The sequence below is a fragment of the Eulemur rufifrons genome, chromosome 7 (assembly GCF_041146395.1).
Source record: "Eulemur rufifrons isolate Redbay chromosome 7, OSU_ERuf_1, whole genome shotgun sequence".
Lineage (NCBI taxonomy): Eukaryota > Metazoa > Chordata > Mammalia > Primates > Lemuridae > Eulemur > Eulemur rufifrons.
The window spans coordinates 103,539,716-103,561,993 of NC_090989.1; the positions used below are offsets into that span (position 1 = coordinate 103,539,716).

General features: G+C 39.7%; 1 protein-coding gene across 2 annotated transcripts in view; it reads left to right on the forward strand.

Annotated features, from left to right (window-relative positions):
* Positions 1–21,888, forward strand: part of PLCH1 (phospholipase C eta 1) — a 184,161-nt gene extending 162,273 nt beyond the window's left edge. Inside the window, exons 14-22 of one of the 2 annotated variants that reach the window (XM_069473063.1) lie at positions 3,751–3,848; positions 6,669–6,848; positions 6,938–7,045; positions 8,074–8,198; positions 11,977–12,061; positions 14,254–14,400; positions 14,977–15,056; positions 17,100–17,454; positions 19,829–21,888. In XM_069473063.1, the coding sequence (XP_069329164.1) occupies positions 3,751–3,848; positions 6,669–6,848; positions 6,938–7,045; positions 8,074–8,198; positions 11,977–12,061; positions 14,254–14,400; positions 14,977–15,056; positions 17,100–17,454; positions 19,829–21,888 (3,238 nt within the window). The remainder of the gene's footprint in view (positions 1–3,750; positions 3,849–6,668; positions 6,849–6,937; positions 7,046–8,073; positions 8,199–11,976; positions 12,062–14,253; positions 14,401–14,976; positions 15,057–17,099; positions 17,455–19,828) is intronic. The other variant, XM_069473064.1, reaches the window with a different exon arrangement.
* Positions 21,889–22,278: the final 390 nt, after the last annotated feature.

Below are 22,278 nucleotides of genomic sequence, written 5' to 3' on the forward strand. Positions count from 1 at the left end.
ACATGTGAAGATCAACTGGATATGAGATGACTGTATGAGGGAACTTAGCACTGTGCCTGGCACAGAACGAGCTCTTCAAGAACAAACAACTCTTGTAGCAGTTGTCAATTAAAAGGTACAGAGAAGAGGGAGGAGGCCACACAAACCAGTCCAAGAGGGCTCTCGCAGGAGACTGAGGGAGAAGACAGATAGATGCTCAGCACATGTCAGGAGCCAGGGATTTGAAATCAGCAACACTTCAAATTCTTGTTCCTCCACTTATCAACTTTAACATGGGACAAGTTAGGCTCCACATTTATATTGGTCTCTTAGGGTCATTGTAAGGATTAAAGGTATTAAACTAATTTGCTCCATAAGCCCTGGCCCAATTAAACAAGTGCCCCGAAATATTAACTACTGTTTTCTTTATTGTTGCCAATAGTTTTTGTGATGAGTAACATGACTATATTTTCAGAACCTAAATTGTGACACATGATCTGATGTATGATTTTCTGGCAGTTTATTTATACCATACGTCTCATAAAGAAATGTAAATTATATTACAGATAGATGGATATGGATACGTACACATGCACCTGTGCCTCCATTGAAAGATGAAACAAGAAACATAGAGACCCTGTAGGAACTCTTATATTTAATTTATATTTTATATTTAAACTTCATGTTTGAGCTCCCACAGAATACATATACATAAAATAATAACTAATTAATAAAGGCAGAGGAGGTGTATGTGGTCCCTACACTTAGGGAACAGAAAGTTGAACAGGTGGTTACAGTAAAGGATAAAAGAGAAATAGGATCACCTTCTGGGAGACCTCTGCTGTGAATGTTCTCAAATGCAAGTTTGAGAAAGGCTTAACTCTGAAATGTATGGCCAGGGAAAGGACAGTGTTTGAGGAAAGCCACAATAATCTGAACGTGTACAAATGAGACATCGCTACGGGCATCACATGGAATCATGTTGCATGCCGCCCTTGTGTCAATTATCGATTTGCCCATGATAGTAACGAGGGCCTGAGCACATCTGATGGTGCCATTTTGGGACTTCAGTATCCTAACCCACCTCTAGGATGAGAACTAAACAGAGATAACTTTATGTTGAATTTCTCCATATCATGGAGTGTCTTATAGTTTTACTTACAATTTCTAGGTATGGCTTCATACTGATTTATTTATAATCGTTAGCCTGTGCAAAACCAGATTTTCACCAGTGGTTATGGAATTTCCTGAAAAGGAGGAACATGTATTCTTTCTTTCCATTGATTTTTATACTTGTCTATGTTCATGCCTCCATTCTTGGCAAAATGAACTATTGGAGCATTTTATTCTTATTTTTTTTTTTAATTGAATGTGTATAAGTACCATTAGGGCAGGGATATTTGTCTGATTTGTTCACTGTCTTATCTCCAATAGGTGCTCAATAAATATTTATTGAGTAAATAAATCTAATCACCACTATCTAATTCCAGAACATTTTCACCACCCCCAAAAGAAGCTCTTTACTCATTAACAATCACTCCCAGCTCACTTCTCCCTCAACCTCTGGCAGCCACTAATTTACTTTTTTTTTTTTTTTTTTTTTTTGAGACAGAGTCTCACTCTGTTGCCCAGGCTAGAGTGAGTGCCGTGGCGTCAGCCTAGCTCACAGCAACCTCAAACTCCTGGGCTCAAGCAATCCTCCTGCCTCAGCCTCCCGAGTAGCTGGGACTACAGGCATGCGCCACCATGCCCGGCTAATTTTTTCTATATATATATTTAGCTGTCTGTATAATTTCTTTCTATTTTTAGTAGAGATGGGGTCTCACTCTTGCTCAGGCTGGTCTCGAACTCCTGAGCTCAAATGATCCGCCCACCTCGGCCTCCCAGAGTGCTAGGATTACAGGCGTGAGCCACCGCGCCCGGCCATACTTTTTATCTGTATAGTTTTGTCTTTTCTGTACATTGTGTATAAATGGAATCATACAATATTTGGCCTTTTGCATCTGGCTTCTTTTACTTAGTATAATGTTTTCAAGATTCATCCATGTTGTACCATTTACAAGTACTTCTTTCCTTTTTATTGAGGAATAATATTCCATTGTATGGAGATACTGCATTTTACTTATTCATTCATGAGTTAAAGGATGTTTAGGTTGTTTTCACTTTTTGGCTGTTATTAGTAATACTGCTACGAACATTCATATACAAGTTTTTATGTGGACATATGTTTTTATTTCTCTTGGGATGTACCTAGAAGTGGAGATGCTGGGTGATAGGGTAACTTTTAACTTTTTGAGGACCTGCCAAAACCATTTTCCAAAGCAGTTGTACCATTTTACATTCCCCCCAAAATATCTAAGGTTTCAATCTTTCCTTATCCTTGTCAGCACTTGTTATTGTCTGCCTTTTTGGTTATAACTATGCTAGTGGGTGCGAAGTGGTGTTTCATTTGCATTTCCCTAATGAATAATGATATTCAGCACCTTTTCATGTGTTTATTGGCCCTTTGTATGTCTTCCTTAGTAAGAATTGTTCCTGATAGTTAGATATTCCCCTGCAGAAGGTGTGTGTGTATGTGAGGGTAATGTGAAAGCCTGTGGAGGTCTTTACTGTGGTAAAGAGTAGTGGTACAATTTGTGAGGTTGTAGAGGAGATCCTAGGAGTTGTTTACAGGAGAGGGAGATCTTGAAAAACGTCTAAGAGAAAACAGCACTAAATAAAGTAATGCATATTTGTTTTAAGAAAGTTGAAGAATATAGAAAAAATATAAAGAAGAAAATGAAAATCACTTGTAATTATATCTCTAAACAATAATCACTATGGAAATTTGGCATATTTCTCTTTAGGTATATAATTCTTGTGACCTACAATGCAATGTTTCTATATCATTTTAGTCTAGGCTCTCCTCTCTGCAAAGGTTCACTGGTGAACTCTGGTGTTACTCCCTAGCTGGTAATAGTGGGAATCAAGCCCTTCACCATAGAGCTTGCAAATGCATGGCAAATGAAGAGGCTGTGATTCCTGGTAGAGCAATGAATAAAACCACATTATCATAGCTCCCCTTACTCATGAGGAATACATTTCAAGGCCCCCAGTTGATGCCTGAAACCATGGACAGTACTAATCCCTGTATATGTTTTTTCTTTCCTTATTAAGTTGAGAACTTACCTTTTACCTTTTACCTCTTCACTTAAAGGAATCGCTTTATGGCTTCTATTTGGCCTGTACAAATGACCAACATCACTATTTTTGCACTTTATGGCCATTGTTAAGTAAGATAAGGGTTTACTTGAACATAAGCACTGTGATACCTCCACAGTCAATCTGATAACCAGACAGCTACCAAATGACTAGCTGACAGGTAGAACATACAGCATGAACACACCAGAAAAAGGGATAATTCACGACCTGGGTGGGACAGAGCCTGATGGCACAAGAATTTATCACTCTATTCAGAATGGTGCACAAGTTTAAACTTAGGGGTTCTTTATTTCTGAAATTTCCCATTGAATATTTTCAGACCACAGTTGACTCAGGGGTAACTTAAATGCCAGAAAGTGAAATTAAGGATTGGGTGGCTGTGGGGGCCATGTCTACTATAGTAGGATTTTGTGCTGAACTAGGAATCACACAGGTTCTAATCCTGGCTCCCTTAGGACCTGGGGCAGATATTCCCTATGTAATTACCTTAAACGGGGAAGGGGCAGTAACCAAAAGCCCAAACCTCTTTCAGCTCCAAAATGTCATGAGTCCTGGGTGTGTACTTCACAGGTTGGGTCGCCGAAGGAAAACCATGAAGCTGTGCCGAGAGCTTTCTGATTTGGTTGTGTACACAAACTCCGTGGCAGCCCAGGACATTGTGGATGACGGTAAGAACTGAGAGTTTTTTCTTCAGCTCTGGATAAACATTCTTGACCTTTCTTTGTCCATCGTTAATTAATCTTTTGTTAATCTGATCATCATCACACATTTCTGGGACTATGTAGAAACCAATTTAGGCATCAGGAAAACTGGCTGCTGGTATAATGCTGAGCTCACATGGAGGCTCTACTGATTACTGTGGTTGCCTGATTGTCCAGAGGTCAGAGAAATTTCCCACAGGGCCAAGGAGGACTTTGTCATTATAAAAAGACAAATGCACCAGAGAGCAAGGTCTTCTTCCATGCTTGAACCGTGGAGACCTGGCCTGGCTTGAGGACCAGGTTACAGATGGCCATCCCAGACGTGAATGAACAGAAGAGAGAAGAAATTAATCAGCTAAAATCACATCTTGAAAAGCCCTCTATTGTCTCATTGGAAATTATGACTTTGATGAAAATAGTTAAATACAGATGGAAGTTTTAACAAAAAGAGCAGAAATCTCAGTAGCATTGACTCTTTCACTGTTTTTCACCTATCGGTTGCCACACTGAGCTGAGAAATTCTAGTTGCAACTATTCTTACCCTTGACTTTCCTGCTAGTCGCTCTTTTTCCCTGTATCTTCTATTTCATTTAGTTGTTGAATGCTTACAAAAATAACCCTCTGTCACGTGGCTTTTCATCTAATTTTAATTTTAGTGGAACTGAAATATAAATCAGAACCTCCAATTTTCTCGATAAGTCTTGTCTATGTCCTCACACACCTCCAGGATTCTTCCCTCAGATCTTCCCCCACTCCTTGCCTCCATTCTGCAAGTGTATCTTTGTCTATTTGCAGAAAAATTTCTTCTTTTTGGGGTTGAATCCTTCAAATGGTGAAAATTATACAAGATTTAAATTAATTTCATGTGTGAGAGCGTAAGAAACCTGTAGGATTCCCAGCAAGTGGGCAACACAGTCTTATAGTAACTGCCCACAGCTCAGAAATAAACTCAAGAAGTTGTTGAATCCAGTTGAAGGCATATTTGGTTTAGCGAATAAAAATTTCCAATAAATGCCTTTGGAAACCATAATCCTGTTAGCTTAATGCAAATTAAGCTTGAGCACTATCTAGCTCTTGAACTTCAGCTGTTTTTGTCTCTTTGTTTTCTGGTTGTTTTGTTTTGTTTTTTTCCAGCCACAAAATGAGAATTAGATAATGAATGCATGGCTTATCCTAATGCAAAGCAACTCAACTCTATTAATACACTAATTGATATATGCCTAATTAGCAAGGTCATCTTATGATACTGGGGTATGCATATTTATGTGGAGAGACAGAAAAAACAGTGGTATTAATTACAATGATACTCCATCTGGATTAGGCTTGTCAAAAAGATTTTATTTTCTCCCATAATTTCAAAGGTGTTCTTCATCAAAATCTGCAAATAAGTTCAATTTTAGTATGCTTCAGATATGTAAACTGTGTTAATAAGTTATGTCAATAAAATATATATGAAGATATATCTTTAAGGAAAGGGTCTATATTAGAGAAATGATCAGATTAAAAACTGTAATTCTCTAATTTCTTTGTTATTACTTGTATTTATGACTGTTCCAAGTTCCAGCTCTGGAATGTCATTGTCAGTTGGCCAGCATCTAACATTTCAGGGTGTACGACCCTGAGGACAGCTGGGGCCCTGGGAGACTGGGCGTGCTGATAAATATGCTGTCTAGGTACAATTCAGGCCCAGTTGGCTCAGCAAGACTATAGTTCAACTCTTTGGTTTCATGGACCATATCTCTCAGTCTGGGTTCAGACACCCAGCTTGTTAGATTTGGAATGAGAATGAGGCTCTGGACGAGTCTGGGCCTTTATCCAGCCTGGCCTTTTCCAGTAGGTCCAGAAGACACAGAGGTGGTTGTTTTGGGGTTAGGGTGTGGATGTTTGGTGAAGGAGTAGGAGTGGGAGGGGCATGGTAGATATGGTACAAAAGGTGGGATTGGGAGACAAGGGTGGAATATCCCGTGTTTGGAGGCTCAATCCATCATAACCCCCACAGCTTCTATGATTTGAGATTAGCCTGTCCTGGTGATCGTCTGAGCAGAAGTGCTAGTACAGGCTTTGTGGGCTTTTACCTCCCGTTATTTTTTTCCCATAGTTTCTATGCCTGGCTAGGTGGGTGGTTGTCCTCTCTTCTGAAACTTTCATTTCTCTACAATGCTTTTTGGAATTTTTCTCCATTATTATTCCTTTCTCCCAAACAGGTTTTGACTTGTTCCATAATTCTATTCAAATCAACTTTAAAACTCAATTTTTCTTTTTTCTAATTGGTCTTTTTCCTTTATTTTCTTGGATACTGAGTTATCAATTAATATGTGTTTCATATGTGTGCCTTTTAGATGAATACCTTCAATGAATGTCTTCCCATTATCAGGAATAAGTTATATAGATAGTTTTATTTATCTGTGGTTGTTGGTATCTTTGGCTAAGAATATTCTGTTTGAGTTATGCATCTAGAAAACAATTTTTCTACCTGCCCTTTTAATGCTAGTCAGGTAGACATAAATTAGTGGGGTGACTGAATTCTTGGGAGAACATGGGAAACCAGAAATAGCTACCGTAACAAGATGCACAGCTCTGATTTAGCCTCATAATGGCAAAAGAGTCCTAAAAATGAAGTTTTATGGGTTTTTCTTGGTCAGGAGCTGCCTCTACTTTGGTTGTATCTACTCTTTCACTCTGCTTTTTACTATTGGTATAATCTGACATTATTATAAGGTCTTTTGTGAGTGGTGTTTTCTTAGCTATAGTTCTCACGTTCCTTTTTTCTTTATTAAAAACTACCAGGAACCACAGGGAACGTGTTATCATTCAGTGAAACAAGAGCACATCAGGTGGTTCAGCAGAAATCAGAGCAGTTCATGATTTATAACCAAAAGCAGCTCACGAGGATTTACCCCTCTGCCTACCGCATCGATTCCAGTAACTTCAACCCTCTGCCCTACTGGAACACAGGTTGTCAACTAGGTGTGTATACCTTGGGACAGAGGAGTTCTTTGTATATTCTGAGTACCCTCCTGTCTTGCCTAATCCTCTCAAACTTTCAATTTGCACAGTGGCACTGAACTATCAGTCTGAAGGCCGGATGATGCAGTTAAATCGAGCCAAATTCAAGACAAATGGCAATTGTGGCTACGTCCTCAAACCCCAGCAAATGTGCAAAGGTGTGCATTAGTTTCATAGACATATCTCTGAATACAGGTGACCTCTATTCAACAAGCTGTTTAGAATGTGTGATATCCTAGTGTTTTGCAATATAACATGTTTAAAAAATATTATCTTTTTTAAAAAGCTAGCTTAAGGTGTTTGAATGTAAATGAGAACTTTTGTCACAACTATTTAACATTTGGGTGACATGATGTGTAGAATGTTACCTCCAGAGGTCATGCATGTCAAGAGGGACATCATGGTAATGAGTTGTCATCTGTAATCCACTGTCCCAGCAGGATATTCATTGGACATTACTTGTAAATTGGACTGTCTTTAAAGGTCCTTGCCCTATCTTTGAGAAATTATCTTCGGGAGTGCGAGTCTGAGACCTGCTGGCAAAATTAAATTCTACCTGAAACAATTTTATCAAGCTCTTTTAGTCAGTATAGTACAATTACAAAACAGTGTTAACAAAAAAGAAAAGATGAAACAGTGTTAGATCAAACAACACTTTCTTTTGGTTCTACTCATTACAATTTTTTTTTTAAATTTCCAAAATAGATTTATAAGAATTCAGGTAAAAGAAAATGTTGACAGATGTTTTTAGGATTTTATGCTTTGCATGTATTCTTGCTCTGCTGTTTGTTACTCTATACCTGAGATAGTTTAGGTTAGAAAATTATATGAATCTGCTCTTCTTTTTATACTATTGGTGTTCAAATAAAATGCACCTCTTCCCCCATGTCACAGTATATCATTGTATTGTAGACACTTGTTTTAAATTGGCCCATTCCTCTGGCCTTTGGGAGCATGGATTCTAACGAAAACCACAGCTATGGAAATGCCAGCTGGTGATGCCTTTAGGCAGAAGCCACACTGATAGCAATGTGATAATTTCTTTGCTCTAAGAAATGCTATAGTGATTCAGCATTTGTCCTTTCTTTGTTTTGCAAGCTTAAGCTGTGTGTGTGTGTATGTGTGTGTGTGTGTGTGTGTGTGTGTTTTCCTCCCATGTTACCAACCTCTGCTTTATTTGGCCTAGGTACTTTCAACCCTTTCTCTGGTGATCCACTTCCTGCCAACCCCAAAAAGCAGCTCATCCTGAAAGTGATCAGTGGACAGCAACTCCCCAAACCTCCAGACTCCATGTTTGGAGACAGGGGCGAGGTAAGCTGTATATGGTTGTGTGTCTAAGGCTGTGGTCCTCAACTCCCACTGATCTGTGGCCCACCAAGAGCCAGGCCGCACAGCAGGAGGTCAGTGGTGGCCGAGCAAGAGTGAAGCCCCACCCGCACCCGTGGCTGCTCCTCATCGCTCGCATCACTGCTCGAGCCCCGCCCCTGTCAGACCAGTGGAGGCTTCAGACCCTTACAGGAGCATGAACCCCACTGTAAACTGCATGTATGAGGGATCCAGGTTGCGTGCTCCCCATGAGTATCTAACGCCTGATGATCTGACATGGAGCTAAGGCGGCAACACCCCGCTCCCCATCCCCAATCCGTGGAAAAACTGTCTTCCGTGAAACTGGTCCCTGGTGTCAAAAATGCTAGGGACTGCTGGTCTAAGGGATTATTTTTTTGTGTTTACTTTTTACCTGAATGTCTTCAAGGCTGTATATGTCTGTATGTGTGTTCATGTATGAGCACTGATCTTAGCTCCTCAGACGTTAGTTGATTTATTGGCAAATCGCACACAGTTCCTGATGGGCTTCAGTGCATTTTCTGTTTTGGAGACGTGAGTGTACACAGTTTAATTTACATTTCAAGGCTGATACTGGCAATATTGAAATTGGGGTGCAAAGATCAATTTTATTAATAGTAGAAACATTGCCTAAGAGTATGTCTTAATCTCCCATCCATGTTCCTTCTCTCCTCCAGTCCTCATCCCTGCTGCAGGTCGGCCACCTGCTTCCTGGCCACGTGCTGAATCCTGTTACCACCTGCTGCGCCTCTGCAGCATGCATTTAAAATATCTCTTCTGTGACCACAGCCTCCTTTCTTTCCAGAGCTTTTATTCTATTATTTCCATTAAGCCTGGTCTTGGCCTTCTTGGCCTCTGTTTTTTGTTTTATTGGTTTATTGATTGGAGACAGGGTCTTGCTTTGTTGCCCAGGGTGCAGTGCCCTGGCATGATCATAGCTCACTGCATCTCAAACTCCTGTACTCAAGCAATCCTCCTGCCTCAGCCTCCTGAGTAGCTGGGCCATGCCCTGCTAATTCTTTTATTGTTCGTAGAGACAGGGTCTCACTACATTGCTGAGACTGGTCTCAAACCCCTGGCCTCAAGCAATTCTCCCACCTCTGCCTCCCAAAGTGCTGATATTACAGGTGTGAGCCACAGAGCCTGGCTTTGGCCTTTGCTATCTCCCTCCCTATCAGCCCCTCCTGTGCTCATGTCCCTCCTCTCAGCCTCTTTGCCACTCCCACCTGTTCAACCATTATTTCTGGATCTTGTTGGAGGAGACCACAGAGCTCTGAAGTGGCTACCACCATAAACTCTTCATCTCAGATATCAGCCAACCTGTGGTTCTGTGCTGCCATTCCAGCCTCACCTTAGTGCTTAGTCCCATTTTCCACAGTGGCTGTTTCCAACCTTCTCTCTGTCCTCATCGTCTTCAACAGAGGCTATAATGTCCTACTTCTCAGAGAGTAGGAGTGTCAGATGGGACCATTCTTCTATCTCTACAGCCACCAGCCTGAGCCAGCTGACATTGTCTCTTGTCGGTTCTGCTGCAGGAGCCTGCAGCTGGCTGCTCTCCCTGCTGCCTTCTTGCCCCTGCGTCCTGTTCTCAGCAGCAGGAGTAATTCATTGGTAGTATCACAAAATTTGTCCTTCCTTCTTCTTTCCTTTGTTTTCTTTTTTTGTCTGCAGAAAGGAAGACTCACTTCCTATATATTCTCCCAAACTTTTTATTTTAAAAAGTTTTAAACTTCAGGCTGGGTGCGGTGGCTTACACCTGTAATCCTAGCACTCTGGGAGGCTGCGACGGGAGAATTGCTTGAGTGCAGGAGTTCGAGACCAACCTGAGCAGGAGCAAGACTCCCGTCTACACTAAAAGTAGAAAAATTAGCCGGGCATGGTGGCACGTGTCTGTAGTCCCAGCTACTCAGGAGGCTGAGGCAGGAGGATTGCTTTAGCCCAGGAGTTTGGGGTTGCTGTGAGCTATGATGACACCATTGCACTCTAGCCTGGGCAACAGAGCGAGACTCTGTCTCAAAAAAAAAGTTTTAAACTTCAGAAAAGTTGTAAAAATAGTAAAATAAATCATCTGGATTAACCAATTCAATTATTAAATTTTGTAACACTTGCTTTCCCTGTCTCTCATGTGTATATGTGTATGTGTACGTGTATATATTTGTTTTTCTTTGCAGAGTCCCTTGCGAGTAGCTTGTTGACATTACGACACATAATCCTTAAATAACTCTGCATTTTTCTCATAAGAACATGGACATTTTTCTGTATAACCCCAATGCAATCATTACACAAGAAATTTAACATTGGTACAGTAATATAATCTAATATAAAATATATATTCAATTTTTCCCTAGTTGGCCCCAAATTGTCCTTACATCTTTCTTTTTCTTCTTCTTGCATTCAGGTTCCAATCATGATCACATACTGCTTTTAGTTGTCATTTCTCTTTAGTCTTTTAAAATCTAGGACAATTCTTTTGCCTTTTTGTTTTGTTTCATGACATGGACTTTTTTAAAGAGTCCAAACCAATTGTTTTCAGAATGTTCTTCAGTTTGAATTTACCTGATTCTTTCTTCATGATTAGAATCAGAATAAACTTATTGGCAGGAATAATACATGGGAAATGTATCCTTCTCAGTGCATCTCGTCAGGAACTGCATGATGTCAGTTTATCCCATAATTGAAAATGTTACTTGGATAAGGGGGTGTCTTCCAAATGTTTTTCATAGTATAGGTATCTCTTTATCTTTATAATTAATACATAGCCTATGGAATTAATTTTTAAATGCATAAGGAATGTTTTTCTTTTGTAATTAAAAATATGGAACCTCCTTATTGTGGCTTACAAGGTTCTATCAGAAGATTTTAATGTTTTTTGAGTCGTGGAACACTTTGGTATCTGGTGAAGCCTATGGGCCCCTTCTCAGAATGTTTTTAAATTCATAAAAAATAGATAGGGTAACAGAAATTTTGCAGATGACCAACAAAGCATAATCCCTCTCCCTAGAAGAGAGGGGATGGGAGCAGGGGAAGACTAAACACTAATATTTTTTTTCTTTTGATTTACTTTTTAATATTTTACCTTTTAGTACTTTTAAGTTTACATTATGGTACATAATCAGCTACATTAAAGTACACAAACTGAACATGGATAGCTTGATTAATTATTATGCCGCCCAGATCAAGACAGAGCATATCCAGAATCCCTATAAGGTTCCTGTCCACTCTCCCATCAATATCTACACCCCTCCCCCCATACCAGTTCCTATCACAACAGACATATTCTGTCGATTCCCAAACTTTATATAAATGGACCCTTATGGTAGGGACTCTTTTATGTCTGGCTTGCTCAACATTACATCTGTGTAGCAGAACTTTGTTATGTTTTCCTTGTTGTATGGTATTCATTAAATGCATAGTCCACAATTTATCCATCCTACTCATGATAGGCATTGAGGTTGTTTCCTGTGTTTGACTATTATGAATACAGCTGCGTTGCACATATCAACATGGGCAAAACCTCTCATTTCTATTGGGTATGTGCCCTGAACTGAAAGTGTATTCATAGTTTCATTGGGTAAAGTTTGTGTAGCATTAGGAGATACTGGCAAACAAGAATTTAATTTCTTTTATTGCTGTCTTATATATGAATCTGCTACACCTGGTATAGACATTTGGCCAATATTCTCAAATTAATTAACACATGTAGAAATGTATCATTTGTAATAATACTTTCTCTTTGTTAATATAGATCATTGATCCTTTTGTTGAAGTTGAAATTATTGGATTGCCAGTAGATTGTTGTAAAGATCAAACCCGTGTGGTGGATGACAATGGTAAGATGATACATTGTGTTTGTTTTTAAGGAGGATATTCTAGACATAGAATTTGCACTGAAAAATAAAAATGTGTATACGTAGGAGAGCAACAAATCTCTAAAATCCATAACTGCCATCTGAGTTTATGTTAAGATCTTGGGCCTGGCTCAGTGGCTCACACTTATAATCCTAGCACTCTGGGAGACCGAGGCGGGTGGATCGTTTGAGCTCAGGAGTTCGAGACCAGCCTGAGAAAGAGCGAGACCCTGTCTCTGCTAAAAATAGAAAGAAATTATATGGACAACTAAAAATATATACAGAAAAAATTAGCTGGGCATGGTGGCACATGCCTGTAGTCCCAGCTACTCGGGAGACTGAGGCAGGAGCTTGAGTCCAGGAGCTTGAGATTGCTGTGAGTTAGGCTGACACCATGGCACTCTAGGCTGGGCAACAGAGTGAGACTCTGTCTCAAAAAAAAAAAAAAGATCTTTTGAACAAATAAAACTAAGTAACTGTGTGATTGATGCATGGTTTGTTTTGATAATGTTATAATCTATGCTCTCTAAATTTTTGCTTTTGAAGCAAAAAGTCTTTCTAGTGAAAAGAATGAATGATATTTTCAAGAACTGGGTTAAAATTTGCTTAGGAAAATGCCTCTTAATCATTTCTCATGTTTTCTGGAGTGTATAAAACTCTAAAGGCAAGCACGGCGTGGTCAGGCAGGTTTACTTCTTGAATTATGTACATGTGGTGAAGGGGCAGCATTCTTCTTATATTTTGGCCGTAATGTAAAGAAAGCTTTCTTTACCCAAGTCTTATGTCCTTTCCTTTGTAATCTTCTGAAATTTGTCTGTACTGTTGACAAACATTATTGCATACTTATTTTTCTCAATCTCTAGTCAATAATATTCTAAAATAAATTTAAACGACAATCATCAAAACATGTGAGAAATTAGGGATCCAAAGGGTATGTCAGAGTGCCTTGAGGGTTTGTCAGAGTTTCAGAGTAGGACACATTTATTACTTAGGAAATAGCATGCTTAGAGAAAGCAACCTTCCTACGTTGCATTTTCCCACCAGTGCTCAATAGATTATTCTTTCTCTTTTTGATCTCAGAAGTAATTGAGAGGTCATTACTAAGTCAACAAAAAGATCCTCTCGTTCAGGAGTGGCATCTTATTTCATTAGCTGGCGGCTTTTATAGGGTTGAGTGGTTGAGATCTCCTAAATATATATGTTTAATAAAATCTATTTTCATTTTTTAGAAAGGAAAAAAAACTTATGTAGTACTTGAATTGTTATGAGTTTTATATTTTATCTGAGAATTTTACAAAGAAGTTAATGTACTTTTGTCTTTTAGTATTCAAGTTAAATTATATACCTTTTCTATTTATTTTCAGTAGCTATGAACAGATGTCCTCATTCACGTAGTAAGATCTTGCTTCATAAGGAGCCACTGGGAATCAAAGGTGCACAGTCTGATTTGGCTCCGCCACTGACCACAAGGCCTGTGTCACCTTAGCCACATTATTTTCTATAATATGAGCATCAATTTTCTCTACGAAAAGATGAGTTACAAAAACTAATATTTCCTACTTTAAAAAAAATGAGCATGTGTTACTTATATAATGTTTAAAGTTATATATTTTTGAAAGTCAGTAATATATATATTTTTTAGTGTTAGAAGAAAATAAAAACTGCCCTTCCTCTCTTAGAGGATTGCTATAAGAATTAAATAGGATGATCTATGTGCAATAGTGTCAAAACCTGAAAATCACCTTATAAAATGGTTGTTGGTGATTATTACAGCAGCAGAATCTTTGGTGCCTGAGAAGCGTAGTTCTATGGTAGGGGTATCATTCTTTATTGTTTTTGCTAAAATATCATTCTTAAATCACTACTGTAGATAATTTTTGAACTTATGGAAGCATTCTGAATGTTAAAGAGCTTTCTCTACAATACAATTGGGCGCTAAAGATTAGTAGAATGGATGTGATAATTTACAGGCAATTTTCATGCAATTATTTTCTAGCAAGGGGGTAAATTCTGAGGCTTTATTCCAGTAAGACATCCTGGAGTGGCTCAGTCGTCTTTACGAGTTTAATAACCATTGCAAGCAATTTTCACTGTCTGCTTTGCAGATGTTGCTGCTGATTCATTTTCAGCCAAGTCCTTTTCTTTTCTGATTTTTCACTTCCTATTTCTCTAAGGATTTAACCCTGTGTGGGAAGAAACTCTGACATTTACAGTACACATGCCAGAAATAGCTTTGGTTCGATTCCTCGTGTGGGATCATGATCCTATTGGACGAGACTTCGTTGGACAAAGAACTGTGACCTTCAGCAGCTTAGTGCCTGGTAGGTATGAGCTGGCCTTTTGTCTCTAGGCTGACCATTCCTTCTTCTTTGTAAGATTTAATATATGAGGGGCCAGGCACGGTGGCTCATACCTATAATCCTAGCAGTCTGGGAAGCTGAGGAGGGAGGATCACTTGAGGCCAGGAATTCAAGACCAGCCTAAGCAAGACCAAGACCCTGTCTCTACTATAGAAAAATTAGGCGGGTGTGGTGGTGTGCACCTGTAGTCCCAGCTGCTTGGGAAGTTGAGGCAGGAGGATCACTTGAGCCCTGGAGTTTGAGGTTGCAGTGAGCTATGATGACACCACTGCACCCCAGCTCAGGCAACAGAGCAAAACTCTGTCTCAAAAAAAAAAAAGTTTTAATATATGATATGTGACATACAATATACATGGCTAACATGATAGCATATGTGATGTTTACATAAAATGCATGTCATATCATAAATGTGACTGTTGATATGTTTTATAAAATGTAAAGAACTATAGTCAAGTCAAACACTTAATTTCATTGTGCTCACAGGAAAGCCAAATGCAAGTTCAACTTAAAAGAAATGACTTTCTTTACTTTCACCAGGCTACCGGCATGTCTATTTGGAAGGACTGACAGAAGCATCCATATTTGTCCACATAACAATCAATGAAATCTATGGAAAGGTGAGAAAGATCATAGGGCTTAAATTCACATATAACAATAATATGGTCCTCAAAAAAGTTACTAACTTACTAATGACATAAAAGGAGCGTTTTGAAAACTGTTCTTTAACAGAAAACCCTAGGGAAGCCCAGGAGGCGCAGTCTGCTCTCCCTGTCATGTCTGATCCACCTGTGCTCGTTCCACCGTTGTGGGGTGTGTATACATCCCTTCCACCCAGGGGCCCTCTCTGGGCTTGACAGAATTGAGAAAACTGTTATTCTTTCACGCAATCATTCGTTTGGCTAAAACAATGAAGACATAGTTAAATGTTGAATTTTATTTTAGTCTTTAAAAAGACCAAGCTGTCTGCAGTGGGAATAGAGTGTCTCCGATGTTTGATGAATTCTCTGTGCTAACTGGGCCATGGTCCTAGTTCTAGGCAGGCTGCACTCATTTGCTGCCATTGTTTTTAACTGAAAACCTAAAAATTGTGAATGAATTTTAAAACTATTCACAGGACTGAAAAGAAAGAGACCAAGAAAGTGTATTCTAGTTTTCTCCTGATACTGTTCTCTTCACTGTAGAACTCACTTGAGGTTTAAAATCAATAAGGCTGTCTGGTCATGCTAAGTAATTGGGGACTTGGCCACTGGCATGAATTTTCAGGACCAGATATGATTTGGAGGGACTGTAAGAGCATTGAATAGGGCTTAGGAATTTCCAGTGCTTTTTACCAGAAAGTATGTATAGCCTGGGGCTTCTCCTTTACAGGTGTACCTGTTATCTGTGCCTCAGCTTCCTCATCTGTAAATGTGGGATAAAAATAGTAGCGACCTCATAATATATAGAGTGTGTGTGTGTGTGTGTGTACATAAATTTATATATCTATGAACTTAGAAAACTGCCAGGTACATAGTAAATGCTTGAAAATGTTGGCTAATATTAATAGCATTATTGGAATCCAATTAGTAAGGAATGAACCAAGTCAGCCTGAATTAGTGTGTCTGTGTTTATCCTCACACCAGCAGCCAAGGTGGGGCTGAGGATCCTAATTTCTAAGACCGGTGAAGTTTTATACAGTAACTTTTTATATTTAATCCTGGATTTCTCTTTGTGTTACTAGTTGGGATCTTTCCTCTGGCCTAAATAGACACAGATGTAAATGATTCAAAAATGATTCTTGAATTCTAGGAATCCCAGGTTAACTATGTAGTACTCTAGCATTTATTATGGCTGAGGGAAACGATAAAATTCAGAATCTGTTTAAAACTTGAATCAGAAATAAATTAAAATATGAAGGCATTCTATGGGACTTCCGTTCTCTCTCGTAAATAAATGTCCATTCATGAGTCATAATACCTATTACCCTGAGGTGTGTTCAGGTTGGGATGCATATACCACAATGTGGTGATGTTGGTTAAACAACGAATGAGCATAAGACTGAAGATCATCAAAACTAGGAGAAAGGGCTTTTAGGAATACATGCATTTTTTTCTTTTGTGTTTACTTATGCCGCCTTCTTTAATGAGCCCAAATTGTGTTTTGTTGTGTTTTTGTTTTTTCCCTCGCAGTGGAGCCCTTTAATACTCAACCCCAGTTACACTATATTGCACTTTCTAGGAGCTACAAAGGTAGTTTCTCAGCATGGTGTTTTGCTCTTGCTGGCGTACTTCTTTTTGTGTAGCTATGGCAGCATGCTTGCTCATATCACTCCATTTTCCTGCTTACCACTTTGAAACATGCGTCTGTTGCTTTCAGGCTGCTGAAGTTTGTAACGGTTTATTAACTGTGGAAACTTTCCCTACCACCTTGTCATCTCTGGGTAGGAAACTTCTGGGAAAGCTTGGCTGTAAGAAAGGAAGGCTGACTTCCTCATGGAATGAGGTTGATAAGATGTGCATGACTCTGTGCAAACAAGCTGCGAGCTGCTGTTGGTTTGAATATACTTCAATGTCTGTAAAATTTCATTTTATATTCATTTTTCACGGAGCTGTCATTTCAACGGCAAGTTGTTGACATGATGGCATTTGCTGAACTTGTGGTTGGTCCTTTTGTGTCTTCAGAACAGACAGCTCCAAGGTCTGAAGGGTCTGTTTAATAAGAATCCCAGGCACAGTTCTGCAGAAAACAATTCCCATTATGTACGGAAACGATCCATTGGAGATAGAATTCTGCGACGCACAGCCAGCGCTCCAGCCAAAGGCAGGAAAAAGAGCAAAATGGGCTTCCAAGAGATGGTAGAGTTAAAGGATTCAGTGTCTGAGGCTGCAAGAGACCCTGATGGTGTCCTGAGGAGGACCACACGGAGTCTGCAAGTACGCCCTGTCTCGATGCCTGTTGACAGAAGTCTTCTGGGAGCTTTGTCACTGCCTCTATCAGACACAGCAAAAGACACTGAGGGAAAAGAAAACTCTCTGGGTAAGATGCTTTAAGTTTCTCTGAGAATAAACCCTTCTAGGCTGTGTTTTGGTCTCTGGTTACCATTACAACAGGATCGACATTCTGCAGTCGAAGTAAAATATACTGAAAAATAAATAATTTTTAATGTGATCTTCTAGGCCAGAAGATCCCAAACTTTAGGGGGGAAGGTGTTAGAGGAGCTATTTCCTCCTCATCTAAAGCTTTAAGATAACACTGACATCTGACAACATTGACAGTGAGGGAGAAGAGGAGCCGTGAGGTGTGATGGCTTGGAGCACGTGGGTCCATGAGGTAGGACAGAGGGAGGTGAAGCCTGCAAGGTATGAGCAAAAATACTGGTTTTCCAAGTGGGTGCCATATTTACTGACTGGAGGTTGAATATGGTTGTATTACTTTCCCTACCATATAAACACATTTCCGTGACTGGAATGGTTATGGAGAAAGAAAGCCAGATGTTGAAAGCAGGCCGCCTATTCATTTGAAAACTCTTTGCTTCCTCAAGAGATGGCTCAGGCAATGACTTCCTGTGGCCTCACTTCCCTGAGAGCCTTGGCTGCTGGCAAGGAAGGAGGCATGCCTGTGGCTCCTGCCCAGTTACAGTACAGGCGCCACGATCATAGGGACCAGGTGCTCCCTGCCTTTTTCCTTAATTTGAGTGTGTTGTTGACTGATATCAGGGAGTGGATAGAGTGGAGACTGCTTTGCAATATGCCAAAGAGCTCTTGACATGTGTCAGTGACTCCCTTCCCCTGTCCTATTCTGGGTAATTTAAGTGTCAAAACTGTGTCCGTTTGATGTCTCTGGAGCAAATGTGTTTTAATTAAATCAGAATCATCTCAGATAAGTAAAATGCGATAACTGTTTTCTTTAGCAAAACTACTCTTTTATCAATCTAATTTCGATGATCTATTTCCCCACAAACACCATTTTGCTTATAATTGATTTTTGTTATAAGATATTCTAGGGAGAAAACCTAATTCTTGAATGGTTTATTTGAAGAAGAAAAAGGAATTTTAAATTTTTGAAATTTTGCTAAGAGCAATGTCAGAAAAGATGAAATATGTGCTTTAAAAAATAATTAAAAACCCCAGTTTGGGAAGAAAATAAAGCTATATTCAATAGAAATTGGTAATCATTAATCCTGTTAATGCCACCATTAAAATGTTAATACCATTAAGGTGAGTTAGAAAGCAATTTTGAAGTGATGGTTCTTTTCTATCTTTAAAAAACAGTTATATAAATTAGTTCTATATATTGAATTCATGGTAAATATGGAGCAATACATAGTCATGCATTGATTCATGTTACAGTGCAAAAGATATTAAGTAGAGAAAAAGCAGAATACAAAATTTTATATGTTATTCTGTCCCTCTGCAAAAACTTACAGTGGCTCTGAGTGGTAACATCATAGGATATTTAATTTTTTTCTTTATAATTTTGTGGGTTTTCAAAATTTTTTCTGATGAATATTTTTAGTCAGGAAGATATTTAATAACAAGTTAAATTCTTCTTTCCTGTGTATCATGACTCTGAAGCATTAAAAGACTGTGAAAATAATCTGGTCAAGAACTGAACACTTAATATTGCCTTAGCACTTACTGATACGGGGTAGTCCACGTTACTGTGAATTTTGTGTTTTTATAACTTTCCTTACTGTGCCTGACATCTTACTGCCACTTTTAGGGGAGAATACAATATGAAATTTGTGTTGTATGAAAAAGGAAATTGTAATTAACAAAAAACTAGATGTTAGCAATGACAGAATTGATGACCAATTCTTTATCTTTACATTTTACGTCAACAGATATTGATATTTTAATGCATTCATTGCACCTTCCAATTATTTTAGAAATTAATTGGTGAAATTAAATCTTTTGACAAAATGTTTTTTAAATGATTTTATTTATTTATTTATTTATTTGCTTGTTTATTTTTTACTAATACATGTATAACTTTGAAAGCTTGTAGTATCTTGCTTACAGGTACCACAATACTTTGTTTAACAGAGCTGTCTTGTTCTGTTTTTATTGCCATGCTTCTGTGTAGTACAAATCTGAATAGGAACAACTTAAGGTAATCCTCACTGTAAAAGTATGGAAACTCATTGACATTTTTTTGACAATGAATATTACATCCTTAGCTGATGTAATGCATACTCAAAGGGAAGCTTCAGTGAAATTCCTATAAATATATTTTACCATGTATTCATCACACAGACACTTCGTTGCAAACCTCTGCAATCCATAGTTATATTCTGTCACAGTGTAACAGATTTACATTCTCCATTTGTCTGTCTGAAGACAAACATGAGTGTTTGCAGGTTCCACATAAAGTAATTCATGTCACCTAAAATGTTGTTTGTTTCATTCAGCAGAAGATAAGGATGGCAGAAGAAAAGAGAAGGCGAGTATAAATGACTCACATTTTCCAAATTTGAACAAAAAGTTCTCCTCCTCCTCCAGTGCTCTTCTCCACAAAGACACCAGCCAAGGGGACTCAATTGTTTCTGCTGCCACCATGTTGGTCACAGGAGAACAGTTGGGGGTGCCAGGTCCTAAGGGTGGGAGAACCAAATCAAATGTGACAAGTGATTGCCAGGAAAACTATTCCAACAAATCCCTCTCCCCAAGGCAGAAATTGGCTCTTGATCCTGCAGTTAACCCAACACAAGATCTGCATGGTGTGACCAAGGCAAAGGGGAATGCTGAGGCGTCCTTGCGCGGAAGCATCCGTTCTCAAAGCAATCTGGAGATTGAGAACCTGGAAGGTAATAGGGGTAAGGGCAGAGCTGCAACGTCCTTTTCTCTGTCAGACGTCTCCACCGTCGGCTCTGACATGCCTGACTTACAGTCAACTGCGATTCTGCAGGAGAGTGAAATCTCTCATCTTATTGACAATGTCACTTTAACAAATGAGAGTGAGCCAGGCAGTTCCATCTCGGCACTAATTGGCCAGTTTGATGAAACCCACAATCAGGCTAACCTCACAGTTGTTCCTCATCTTCATAGTACCAGTGTGACGTCAGGCCATCCTCCCTTGCCTACCCTGGGCCTAAAAACGCCCTTCAAGCATGGTTTTTCCAAGGAAAAACCCAAGTCTTCCTTCCTGTGTTCATCTCCTGAGCTGATTGCTTTTTCAAGTCCCGAGACCAACAAACATGCAGTGCACACAGCTTGTGAAACTACCTGCTCTCCCATCTCTAAAACTAAACCTGATGACCTTTCTGGTAAGGCCAAGACAGGGGCCATAGAAGGCGACCTGCCTGGGTGCCCTAATGCTTCTCATGGCTGGTTACCAAAAAGTCCTACCAATGGAGAAGACCTGGAAACACAGAAGAGCTGCAGCCCTGCCTCATCCAGAGATTTGACCCTGGAGGATGTGATAGCTGATCCCACCCTCTGTTTCAATTCTGGAGAGAGCAGCCTTGTGGAAATTGATGGAGAGTCAGAAAATCTGTCTCTAACAACCTATGAATACAGGAGAGAGGGCACAAGTCTACTTCCTTCTCCTTTAAAACTGAAGTACAGTCAGGACGTAGTAGAACACTTTCAAAGAGGTTTGAGAAATGGCTACTCTAAAGAGACTCTCTACCCTTCTGTCCCTGAAATACTCAACAATATTCAAGATGTCAACACTCAAAGTATTTCTTATCTAGCCTATCAGGGTGCTGACTTTGTGCATAACCGTTTCTCAAAATCAGATGCAAAAATGAACCAGACCAGTGTGCCCTGGCAGTCTAGTGCCCAAGATATGCATGTCCCCGCACCCAAGCAGTTGGCACATCTTCCTTTGCCTGCTCTGAAACTGCCCAGTCCTTGCAAATCCAAAAGTCTGGGGGACTTAACGTCAGAGGACATCACCTGCAATTTTGAGAGCAAGTACCAGTGTATCAGTAAGAGTTTTGTTACAACTGGCATTAGAGACAAGAAGGGTGTGTCTGTGAAGGCAAAGTCGTTAGAGCCTGTAGATGCCCTGACCGAGCAGCTTCGTAAGCTCGTGTCCTTTGACCAGGAAGACAACTGCCACATGCTATATTCAAAGCAGGATGTCAGTCAGTTCCCCAGGGCACTGGTCAGGAAGTTGTCATCCAGAAGTCAAAGCAGAGTGCGTAATATTGCCAGTCGTGCCAAGGAGAGACAGGAAGCCAACAAGCAAAAAATTGTGAGCTCCAGCAATGGGGGAGGTGTGGTTCTTAGAAACAAACCCTCGGCACCCACCCCTGCCGTGAACCGCCACTCCACTGGCTCATACATCGCAGGCTACCTGAGGAACATGAAAGGGGGTGGCCCAGAAGGCCGTGGCATCCCAGAGGGGGCGTGTACGGCCCTGCACTATGGCTATGTCGACCAGTTTTGTTCAGATAATTCTGTTTTGCAGACTGAGCCGAGCAGTGATGATAAACCAGAAATTTATTTTCTTTTGAGACTGTGAATTCCATAAAGCTGCATTTTCAATGTTTACAAGGTATTCTGCAGAATGTCAGTTTTCAGTCGCCAGTAAATAGGCTCTTGGCTTTGGAATGATTTTCAAATGTATTTTTAAACTTGTATTTTGGCCTCCGTTTGACTTCATGTGTTCTTTCTTGTTAATGTGTTTGTGTATATAGATTTGGTGACATTTCCTTTGTACCTATTATGATCTTTCTCCCTTGAAGTGTTGTTAACTGTATTGGTATGAAATGTGTGCATGCCCTAGATGTGAAACTGCTCAGCAGCTTGGGTTATAACGTACGTACATTTCACCAAGATGCCCTTTGCTGTGTCCTCAGATGGCAGTCACAGAGGTACTTTTACTCTCTGTTGAGTTGATTAAGAGACTTTG